At 47.1% G+C, this 12,236-nt stretch overlaps 2 protein-coding genes across 8 annotated transcripts in view; one reads left to right on the top strand and one right to left on the bottom strand.

Annotated features, from left to right (window-relative positions):
• Positions 1–1,267, top strand: part of LOXL2 (lysyl oxidase like 2) — a 79,316-nt gene extending 78,049 nt beyond the window's left edge. For all 3 annotated transcript variants that reach the window (XM_088443218.1, XM_088443219.1, XM_088443220.1), the window contains exon 14: positions 113–1,267. In XM_088443218.1, coding sequence (XP_088299344.1) covers positions 113–192 — 80 coding nt within the window. In that variant the 3' untranslated portion in view covers positions 193–1,267. The remainder of the gene's footprint in view (positions 1–112) is intronic.
• Positions 1,268–1,705: 438 nt separating this feature from the next.
• LOC148509295 (uncharacterized) overlaps positions 1,706–12,236 on the bottom strand; it is a 43,895-nt gene continuing 33,364 nt past the window's right edge. For all 5 annotated transcript variants that reach the window (XM_088443363.1, XM_088443369.1, XM_088443367.1 and 2 more), the window contains exon 8: positions 1,706–2,288. In XM_088443363.1, coding sequence (XP_088299489.1) covers positions 1,885–2,288 — 404 coding nt within the window. In that variant the 3' untranslated portion in view covers positions 1,706–1,884. The remainder of the gene's footprint in view (positions 2,289–12,236) is intronic.

The following is a 12,236-nucleotide window of genomic DNA, read 5'->3' as shown; positions in this document are numbered from 1 at the left end:
GAGTGTTGATTGTTTCCTAGATCCCAAAGACCATGATTTAATTGACATCTACTTTGTGTGTTGTTGCATTGTATTATACAGCTGCATTTCAACATCCCATTCTCTCTGTTAGGTGGATCTTACAGCACAGAGACAGAAGAGCGGTTTGAACAATATAGCGGGCTCATTAATAACCAGCTCTCCATCCGATAGGAGCGACATGGGACGGCAATAATCACGTCTATATCCAGAAGACAAGACGAGCCTTGTGCGCTCCAGCAGCAAGCCTTGGGGGGAGGTCTGCTGCCTGTGGAACAAGCACCTGGGGGGCACAGGACATGTGGCTAAACTCTTCTTCTGGTTAATCTTACATTCCCTGGTACTCTTCCAACAGAGCAGACGCAGCATGACCGCCTGCTGTTGTCAGATACTCCATCTTATCCATTCCACTACGTGTCACTATACAGATATAAGATGTATCCGCCTCACACATTATTAGGTTTTCCAGGACAGCGATCTGGACGCAGAACTACAGTATTAGAATTCTTCCATAGAGACAATTCTAAATTATTACAGGAAATACCAAATTATACAGGGCTGCGAGTCTGACGGAAAAAACTGCAGCTGCAGATCCACTCTCTGCAATATCGTTTTAGTGTAACCACTTTGCGGCCAGGCAGCTCTACACACTGCCCTGAGAGCAGTACGGCACTAGTGAGACAGAAGCTGCCATGATGGCGAAGTGGTTAGATTGTGCAATTCACATTATCAGGGACTGTGTGATTAGATCTGACTGTTACCTTCCTGGAACCATTGTATCCACACAGCACTGGCATCCACTTGGCATTATGGTGCTAATAAATCTCTCTCGCCAGTGGATCCATCAGCACTTTGCTGTTTATCAGATTATGGTTATATGCAATGTGTCCTGGAGTGAAACTAGCTCCTTATTTTGTAGCAGAGAACTGCGGATCTACCCTGCAGTGTCTATAATGTACTTTTAGTGCCCTGTGAAATACAGACCCCTCTCTTAACAAATCCAGCTTCTTCTTCAAGAGAAGCACCAGCACTGTGTCCACTCAGTACTTCTATATATATATCCTGTGTATATCTAGGAATAAATTATAACTTATTTCTCTTTATGCTTTCAATCAATCACTTACCACTATGCATGCGTACACAAGAACAGCCTACATCAGCCACCACCTTAGCATCAGATGGGAGAAGACATCCTCATTATACTGGAGTCAAAGCGGTCATTAATCTCCCATTGGAGGACACTGCAATATGGGGGGGGGAATAAACCTGGCTCTGAATGTGTGTGTCATTTCCTGCTTAGGGGGCATGGGGATAGGTGTGAAATAAAGACACGGGTCACACAGATACCGGATGAGCTCATGTTATTCTCACATGATGTAAGCATTACATCAGTATACTCAGAAATGAACAGTAACTATAAACATAAGGACAGGACATGCCACCATCGCCTGGCTCTGCAGCATCTCAGCACAGAAAACAATTCATCATGAGTATAAGGCATCTGGAAAGGAAGACAAGAATCTGCAGGCTAACGGCCTGAACAGCCTCATTCAATACACATTTAGCGCTACATAGCTTTTTTTGGTCCAAATATGCAGTTATACTGCAACAGGCTACATAAAGGAAGCTTGCCATATTAGGGGGCATCCATGGCATTCTGTGCCCATTATACAATGAACAAACTAACTTGTGCAAAACAAAAACTTTATTTGGGTAGGGTCTCTGCACATTTGGAACCAAAACAAAACTGAAATTTGTGCACTGTTACAGGCCCATCCCATGTGCAGAACCAAAGACTTGGTACAGATAGGCCCTGTCTGACAACACTACAATGCACTCCTCAGCATAGAATCACTCAGAGTGATCTCAAATGTCCATCTGCACCTGCTCCGGCAGCACCTTCTCCCGCAGCTCATTTTCCTGCTCCGGCAGCACCTTCTCCCGCAGCTCATTTTCCTGCTCTGCCTTCTCCCGCAGCTCATTTTCCTGCTCTGCCTTCTCCCGCAGCTCATTTTCCTGCTCTGCCTTCTCCCGCAGCTCATTTTCCTGCTCTGCCTTCTCCCGCAGCTCATTTTCCTGCTCTGCCTTCTCCCGCAGCTCATTTTCCTGCTCTGCCTTCTCCCGCAGCTCATTTTCCTGCTCTGCCTTGTCCCGCAGCTCATTTTCCTGCTCTGCCATGTCCCGCTCCGGCAGCCCCAGCACTCTGATCACCATTCTCTTTGCCACAGTTGCATCTGTTTGTGGTCTCTCTGTGCCGGGAGGTAGGAACTCTGCAGAGGAGAAATATTGTGGTTACACATAGGTTGGGATAACAGGTCAAAGGTGCTTATAGGAATTCCTGTCACAGTTCAAAATGTATGTTTTAGTTCATGTAATATAAATCTGTAATCCAGCCATGATAATGTACTATACAACTGTAGTTAATTACTAGACATCCCCACAAGTACCTCTTGGATAGGAGTCGTAGTCCTCAGACACCTACAAAGCCAAAAGCAGAGAACTGTCCCAGCTGTTTGAGCACCTACTAAGGGAAGGTGTAGTAAATGTGGCACCTGAAATAATGGGCTACTTCTGGCCATTCACTAGACGCGGGTAATTACTTACCTAGCTAGAGTTGAGTCTCCCATCCAGGTCATCCTGTCCGTGCCATCAGTCTCTCCTGGTGCTTATGTTCTGTAAGTGAGCTGTTGCAATCTAGTAACCCCATGTGTTACCTTATATATGACTACTGTAGTGACCTTCCTGTCCCTGCTGCAAGACGCTGTGATCTCCATGCAGGGCAGTGCATAGGTCTAGTACACAGTTTCAAAACCAACTGTGGAGCTTCTGGTTTTTGAAATTGCAGCAATTGCAAACACTGGGACATCTCAGAAAACAAGAGATATGGTAAGAACTTACCTTTGTTATCTCTGTTTCTACGAAGTCCATAGGGTCCACAGGGTTGACCTTGGGGTATAGGTTGGGAACCAAATCCGGGCACCACGCAGTTAAAGCTTTTAGCTCCCAGGATGCACTGGGTCCACTCTCCCTATAACCCCACCCCCAAGCCAGAGGCACCTCAGTTTGTAAGTAGCCAAAGGCCGGAGGAGGAGAGAAAAAGAGAGAGAAAACTGGAACACTCAATAACCATACTCACCGAAATGGGAGACGGAAAACCGGTGACCAGCCACACAGCCCATATGAAGCCAGGTGCGTCAGGGCGGGCGCCCTGTGGACCCTATGGACTTCGTAGAAACAGAGATAACAAAGGTAAGTTCTTACCATATCTCTTGTTTTCTACTTCAGGGTCCATAGGGGGTCCACAGGGTTGACCTTGGGGATGTCCCAAAGCAGTTTAACCAAGGGTGGGGACGCTCCTGTGCTGAGAGGAGAATCCGTCGCCAAAAAGGAAGCATCCTGAGAGGCAAAGGAAACCAATGCCTAGAACCTTAAAAAGGTGTGGACAGAAGACCACGTGGCCACCTAGTAAGGCAAAACAGCCGAGGCGCCACAGCGAGTCGCACACGAGGGTCACATGGCCCGAGAAAAAACAAGCATCAACAACAGGAAGGCAACCCATGGGTAGGCCCCTGAGGAAGACCTACGAGGCCATCCAAGCCAACATTTGGTTATAGGCCGGCCATCCTTTCCTGTGAAAACCAGAAATCTCAGACCACCAATAAGGAGTCCGATTTCCGTAAGGAACCTGAACGGATCACATAAATCCAAAGAGGCCAGACCACAGTCAATGAGGCCACACCAGCCGAGAGGACTGGGGACAGAATGGCCGTACCATAAGTTCCAGAATAATATGGAACCTGAAAACCACTAAGAAGAAACACAGGGCGAGAGCAACTCCCACCCTGACATGATGCCCTCCAGAAGAGGGAGCCACATGAGAACGCTCCCAATTCAGACACTCTCCTGGTTGATATAAACACCCTGAGAGAAAGAGAGAGCCTAAGCAATAGACCATGTAATGGCTATCACAACCAGCGGTTCCATTGACTGTCCCCGGAGGTAACGAAGAACCACTACTTACTCCCAAGGAGTCCCTAGGGAGGACAAATGGAGGCATAATCAAGAAAACACTCCAAAGGATGAACTGGATACCAGAGTGAAGCAATTCCATATCTTAACCATACTGACAGTGTAGAGATCCGCACTGTCAGGAAGACCAAGCCAAGTGTGAAACCCAAGCCAGCCGGAAGGAATGCCAGAATATCTGGAAATCCTGGACACCGGAGGATTGTATCGACAGGTACAATACCATAAGATTTATGGCTGCCACAGTTTGTGGTAGGTCCCAGCAAAAGCTGATCCATGTGCTCTAATCATTCCAACGATGACAAAGCCAGGGAAGCCGTAAGACCACTGTAAGGACACAGTCAAAGACAAACGACCCAGGTCCAAGGCAAAACCAAGGACCCTGAGACAACAGGTCCGGGCAGTGAAGCATCAGGGATGGAGTATCGATGTAGAGACTCCGAAGATCCAAGTACCCCTGACATCTGGGGCAATCAGGAGCCACCAGCAGGAAAGCATCTCCGTCTCGATTGAAAACACTTCCAAAGACCTCGAGGAAGAAGGGAGACCGGAGAACACAGGTACACAAAGTGGAAGGACCACTTCACCGACAAAGAGTCGCTGAAGTTTGCTTCAGAATCCCCAAAGCTGAACTGTAACACCATAGTGTGATAAAGTCAGAAGGCCATGAGGGTCACCTCAGGGGGGCCCCCCCTGCTCACCAGGAGATGAAACCTCTCTTGGGGAAGAGACTAGTCCCCGGGATGCACGTCGTGACGGCTGAGGACTCCCGCTTCCCAATGGAGAGCTCCTGAAATGAACGCTGCCGAGATGGTCGGGAGGAGACCCTCGGACTATGTCCGAATATGTGACATACCTGTCATTGCCACCCAACGAACAGTGTTGCTAAAAAGGAAGCCACTGTCCTGACCCTGTCAGACTGAACCTTTTCAGGTTCACCGGGAAACAAGAGTTATGCCAGAGTAAGTTAATTGACAGGGTGGAATCGACAGACGTCCAACTGCACTGAAAAGGATTCGATCCAGACACTGTCCCTAGCAAAGAAAACCCTGGACGAGATGGCCATAGCCACCCGGACAGGGACCGACTTGCCTCCGGAGAGAGCATCATCGTTTGAACAGTTATCCGACAGAAAAAACTCATTCCATCTGGAGATGAGCCAATTATGGAAAGGCCTGGAATGGAACTGAGCCCATTCCACCATGCATCCCAGAGTGTAAAGACATCTGTCGACTGCGCAGACAACCATGTACTCCTAATGGAAGAGAGGAGATTCCATCTTACGCCAGAAGAATTCTCAGATTCTGAGAATCCAGCAGGGATCCTAGATGAAGAATACCCAGAGAGGGATGCAGGGAGGACTTTTTCCCCGTTGATTAAACGTCTGCACCCTGAAGAAGCCACAGTCATCCTGACCTGGCCGTAAAGTACCCCGGTGATCCCGCTAAGAGCAGGAGGCCGTCCAGGTACAGGAGCATTGGGATATACTGAACAGAAGAACTGTCAGAAAATCCAAAACGCTGGTAAACCCCTGTGGGGCTGAGGACAGTCCCAACAGGCAGAGCCCGAAAAATTGTAAGTGTTGCTGTGATACAGCAAACCTCAGCCCATGCTGAGGAAAGGTCTCTGTAAGTACCCGTAGGCACGCGTCCTGTATATCCAGTGATACCCTAAAGTCCCCAGGTTCCAAACATCGTATGATGGAGCATAGGGACTTCCTCCTGAGCCCAGGTAGCTTTAGGAACTGGTTCAGGGAATTGAGACAGAGAATAGGCCAAAGAGGACCATTCAGCCACCGCACCAGAAAGAAAACAGAACAACCAGTCCCTCACTGAGATAGTGGGGATGGCCTAATTAGCTCCGCTTACCGCAACAACTGCATAGCTTTCTGGATCTGTAAGGCCCTTGTAAAGAGGGCGTACCCTCCTACCCACGTAGCCGCGGCAACTTGACACTAATACCGGGCGAACTGAGAAAATCGGTATCTCCCAGTTGTAGGCCTGTCCCGTCAGACTGAAGAGATATCCGTAGGTTCAGAAGCAGGATCGGCTGGCAGACCAGGCCTGCTCGGTACTGGATATGTCGGCCCTTGTAGATGCCGACAGTCTACGAAGAAACAGACCTTTAGGCTGACCCAGAGGACAAAAAAGACTTAACAGACTTAGTCTGAGGCCTTGTAGTGGGCATAGCTGAAAGCGGTAAACTTGTCGTTAGTAATACTGCCAATGTTACTACAATCTTGTCAAGGTCAGGACCAAACAATATCAACCCTAAAGATGGTATCTGCACCTCTGCATTCCCAGAGCGCAGCCATAGGGTATTACGGAGGATACAGTCGCAGCCGGAACTCTGAAAGTTAGGAGACTGGTATCCAATATAGGCATTTCCACCTATGACAACAGCATATATTACGTGAGCGACCAAATACATTTGAACCCCCGACGTGTTGGAGGGGAAAAAACGTTACAAATGCATCAACCCAATATGCAATAGTATTAACCAACCATGCTATAGCCATGGTAGGATGGGTAACAACTCCTGAAAGCAAGTATACTGATTTCAGGCAGAGTTACCACCTACGGATCCGAAGAATCCGACCAAGCAGGAATGGGAGGCGTAGTAACGTCTGTAATCAGACGAGTAACACGCCCATCCCCCCCAGGAGGGGCTCGTGATGACCCTCAGGGAATTTGGGACAGGAGGCCAAACACTGTTGTAACACCTCCTATCTGGCAACAGCCAGAGTCCCGCTATGCGATCCACCCGCTAGTCAGCAACAGGTAACCCGAAGGCACGCAATACTGAGGGTGTATGATACAGGTGCAGGTCAACATTCACTCTAACCAGAATGGACCTGCTACCAGCCCTAAAGCAGGGATAATAATACCTGAAATACGCTTCCCCCGTGTAAGAGGGAAAGAGCCCCGAACAGTACCCAGTTCACGGCAGAGCCAACTGGGAAGTAACCACAGGGCGTCAACCACGCCAATTAGCGTTTCGTAGAAAACAACATCCACCCAGGGTGGCTGTTGTGGTAATCCCTGCAAGGGGAATGACAGACTATTGTGGCACCAGGGGGAATTCATATACTGCGAAAAACCCCTGCAGGGAGCGGTAGTCTGTGTCACAGGGGAAGAGTGCAAGAAGCTGCGAGATACCCTGAGATGAAAAGGGCAGTATGGTGAAGTAACCCCAAGTGAAGTACAACAATGGGGCCCGCCCGGCGATCCGCAATTGAGAGGATCCCGAGAAAACAAACCGCCCAAGGGGGTCGTGAAAGAGGCCGGCACCAGATGACGCCACATACAGAACCCTTTATGAGTCAAATCCTCCGCACTAACACCTGCAGCACATGACTTGCAGGATAGTAAAAATGGGTGCAGTATAACGCTCTATCTCCTGGTCAGACATATCTGACCAATCTTGGTGGAAATATTAAGCAGCACTATACTGGTCCTGACTGATGCCAAAAATTAGCTGCAGGGACCCATTTTCAGCGTATGCAACACACAGTTCCATCTAAAATATGGCAACGTGCAGCACGCAACAGTATGTGACAAACCACACAAATATTAACAAGTATATAAATGTGAGGTCTCAGAACCACCCTAAGTACAGCTGTATTAGGGCAGATAAAGAAAAGGGATAGATATACACTGACAGGTGAGAGAATAAAGTACAGTTAGCACTAGCATAAGTCACATACAATGCAGATATATACATATATACATAAACATGTCATATAATATACTGCACTATTACACTGCATTCAACTGCCCAGATTCAGTGTCTGGGAAGGCTACAGCGCTGTGTACACTGACCTGATGGTGAGGTACGCAGGGGGACTGGACTCACTGCCATCCTGAGAGATTTCTGCTGCACCACAGAGATAAAATGGCCGCTGGAGACCTCAGAGGAAGCGTGGCCCGCGGAGGAAGCAGCTCAGCGACGCCAGACTATGGATACTGAAAGGCGCGCTGAGCTGAGGGGAGGAGCCGCTGTAACAGGGAAGGCTGCCTCCCCTGGCCGGCTATTAACCCCCGGGACGCCGGCTCCCTGCACCGATCGTTAAGTCCCTGGTGGTCTAGTGGACACACGGGGTATGGGGGGCCCGCCGCCACTGCCGGCGCCTCCGGTCTGTCCCCTGAGACCGGAGGCACAGGACTGCATTTGAAATGCGCGGATCACCGCAAGCGGTGATCCGCGACCTTACCTGCTCCCCGTGGATCCGGCAGCAGTCCTGGGCGCCCGCAGAGTCCAGCTAGTACAGACTCTGGGGTCCCGCTGAGATCCCCAGATCTGTACTGGCGTCTCAGCGCCAGCGGGGTGACGGAGCGGCAGCTTAGACGTCCTATGGACAGTCCGACGCTGCCGCTCTGAAGAGTCCAAAGTCCATGAAAAAACTTTGTCCCTAAAAAAATAAAATAAGCTTAGGGGCTGCTAATCAGCTCCCCCTGCGCTAACGGTGACCCGACTCCGGCCGGGCACCAACTTAAACTGAGGTGCCTCTGGCTTGGGGGTGGGGTTATAGGGAGAGTGGACCCAGTGCATCCTGGGAGCTAAAAGCTTTAACTGCGTGGTGCCCGGATTTGGTTCCCAACCTATACCCCAAGGTCAACCCTGTGGACCCCCTATGGACCCTGAAGTAGAAATGGCCGTACACACTGAGCGCAAAACTAGGGAGCGATAAATCTCCCTATATGCTCTACAGGCCCCCCAATATGCTAATAGATGTGTAGCGCTGGGCACTCCTAGCCATGGGCTGCTCCAGATACCCAGTACAAAACATGGTCACCGAGCCGTGTACAGAGGAAATATTCCTGTGCGTGTCTTACTGCCAGCCTGGGATGCGGTTATTATGCAGATCTGGCAATGCACACTTCACACCATCCTACATGTAAGTTTACACAATATAACCCCAAAGTACCAATATAAGTATAATACAGCATACCGATACAGAGTCAGAGAAATCACAGCGTTCCCAAACATCTGTGTGTGATAATCCCACCAACCTCACGTGGAGGGGGCAGTCAGATCTGGAATTCTGTAATACAGCACATTATCCTGCAGATGTATACATCAAACAGGCCAATGGCTGGGGAAAATATGTCTCCATATCATAAAAAGGTAAAGTGCCAGCACGATGGACTGTTGTATTGTAAAACTTGCAATCGTTTGCTTTAAAGGGAAATTGCCAGCCCCAGATAAATGACTGGTGTTATTACACCACGTAATATAGTTTTCAATAGATCACTGGTGTGAGAAAACAATTATAACATGTACTTTTTAGGTTTGTTTCGGACTACAAGACTACTGCTGAGTCTTTCTTCAGGTTTGTGCCTTATTGCATACAGTAACCACTAGTTACAGACAGGGAATTAGCAGGATTAGGAGAATCAGCATGCACTGATCATTAATAGGACATGGAACCAGAGGTCAGCAATTTTAAGGGAGAGAAAAAAAGAAAAGAAAAAAATGTATTTGAATGTATATTGTTTTGTAACGGTGCTTACATGCTACTGCCAGGAAGAGCAGAACCAATGAAACGTGAGAGTTTACCTGAACTAGCTAACACTAACAGGGGTATTCAATATGGGTGCGATAACATCGTTTTTGCGTTAATATCGGAGGTATGACGTCATTATCGCAGATTTTACTTTTACACCGTATTCAATTTCAAAGACTTATCGCAGTTTTGAAAAGTCTTTGATAAAAACCGGTGATAACTTTTCACCATTGAATAGGTGTCGAAAAAAAGTGCAGAATTGGGGTTTAGGGGTGCAGGCTTAAAAAAAATAGCCTGCACCCCTGGGACTGACATTTAAAAAAGAACTGTGTCAAATAAAGTTTAAAAAAAAAATAGGGACACCCCAAAAAATGAATTTAAAAATTGGGGTGAAAAAAAAAAAAAAAGGGGAAAAACTGTTAAACAATAGGGAAATAGGTTCAGGGATATTCTGCAAGTATGCGGCAGATGTTTTCTAGAATAGAATTATAGCAGCAGGTGCACAAATGCAGAATTTTTAAAAACTTACTTTAGGGACATAAAAATATGCTAGTACCCATTTTCATGTACCCCAAATTTGATGGGACCACTTAAAAAAAACAAAAAAAATAACCTAAGTGCTCTTCTGCAACAGTTCTTCAATGTCGGAAAAAAAACACACCTGCTGCGGCTATTTAAATCCCCGACTTTCAATTAAAGGCTAAAACGGGGGTACCCATAGTGATCCCCCATGTTTTTACTATTTTAGGGGGGTCTTAAAATCTTTGTAAGGAAAAATTCGTAACTTTACGCAAATCCAACTTCGGAGTTTCCCGTTTTCGTTAATTTTATATTGAATACGGGTATAAGCGGGAGCGCGCCCGATACTTTAACGCAGGTAAAAACTCCGATATGAAACGTTAACTTCGACAGTGAAGTTAACGTTTCATATTGAATACCCCTCTTAGTGCAGTGTTAGAGTCTGCTAGGAGGGAATATTAAATAACCAATGAACTGTTATAAAGTCTGAGTGCATAATTACACACACACAGACATTTCCAGTTATTCAGTGATATTCAATTAAGCAATCTAATATTAACAGCATCATATTCTCTAATGACCCATTAGATACTAGCAGCCTCCTATAGGCATTAAACCACCTATATTTGTTATATACAGCAGTGGAAACTATTGCAGCTGCATGTGGTGTGGCCACTAGGGGGCCAACAATGCTGACTGAGGCCACAACTCTGATATGAAAAGTGCCCTGCTGAAGGTCTCTTCTGATTGGTGAATGACCGAGCACACACTGTGTAGCCTCCTAGCTCTTTTGGGAATAAAGACAGGGGTCCAATAGGTTCAGTAGCATTGCCCCAGGCCGTACCCAAATTGTGAAAAGGGGAATGCACTGTGCTGGCTCCATTTGAAAAATAAATGCAGCAATACCAAATGTTACATGTAGACATAGTGGTTCTTATACTGTGCATGCGTTGCAGGTTGCATATCTATCTTTGCAAACTTACAAGTGATTCTACGTCATACCCATGTCACCCGTTCCTCCGTGCCGGTGAATAAAGATTACTGGGTGCATGCACATCAGAGACCTGCACCATGGGAGTGTAGCCAGCGTTACTCACTATTCTAAGTTATGCGCTTATGCAAGGTGGACGCCAATCTCAGACGGATCTCCCGCACGTAGCATGGAGTAGGTGTAAGTAACAACTGTACTGGTGACAGCTGTTCTCACCGATGGGGGAGTCGGGGGGTGCGATCGCACAGATACTGGTGTGACGTCACATTAGCATCCCACCGCTGGTCTCCGGAATTAAATGAGACTCAGAATCAGGCCCTAGGGCATGAATAACCCACTAGCTATACTTTAGTCCTCTCACTTGTCATATTGTGTCACCCATCTATGCAGACAATAAACCCTGCTGATATCATTACGTTGGTCAGGAGGGAGATACCCCTCCCAGTTATCACTGATCCATATCTCCCAGCCTTATATAACACATTGATTATACTTATTATGGTCTATAGTCCAACTGTCTTACCATTACTGAAGCCCTAAGCTTAATAATTGGGCCTTATTTCCCAGGAGTGTGGTGCTTCATGTGTTACCTTCCTTCCCCCAATTTTCATGTCTCATTACAGTGTTCTACCTACTGAAGCTAGATTCCAGTGGGACTATATGTGACGCTCACCAGGCATACCGCTATAAGTACATTTTCATGCATCAGGCAGCCACAGAGGAGGCACAATTACAGGCATACATAGAATATTTACATGTGGTTCTCATCAGTACGTTTCATGCATACATTGCAGATAAGAAAGAGAACATATGCTCTAAACATATTGTATAAAGTAGAACCTTAAGGAAATATCCCAATGATGCCTGAAATTGCGTCCCCACCGTGAATTACTCCTGTACTGTAACTATCAGGGGTGGTGGAATAATGGACTGTTATATATCATCATTTGCCTCCCATTAAAGGATTGTTAGCACATGGGGCCAAATCTTTTCACCTCTACATAGCAGCACAATGACTGTGCTAGAGAACTTCATATGGCAGACTGCCATGGACAGTACAATAACATGCTGACTTGTGAACAGAAATCTAGTTTTCCTAATCTGAGCAAATATAACCAGCCTGGTATACAGTATGTACAGTCACTTGGAACTTCTAGTTTACCAAGTCAAACACAA

The sequence above is a fragment of the Taudactylus pleione genome, unplaced genomic scaffold (genome assembly GCF_031769625.1).
Source record: "Taudactylus pleione unplaced genomic scaffold, aTauple2 ptg000329l, whole genome shotgun sequence".
Taxonomy (NCBI): domain Eukaryota; kingdom Metazoa; phylum Chordata; class Amphibia; order Anura; family Myobatrachidae; genus Taudactylus; species Taudactylus pleione.
The sequence above is the reverse complement of the archived record's forward strand: the minus strand, read 5'-3'. Positions and strand labels throughout refer to the sequence as shown.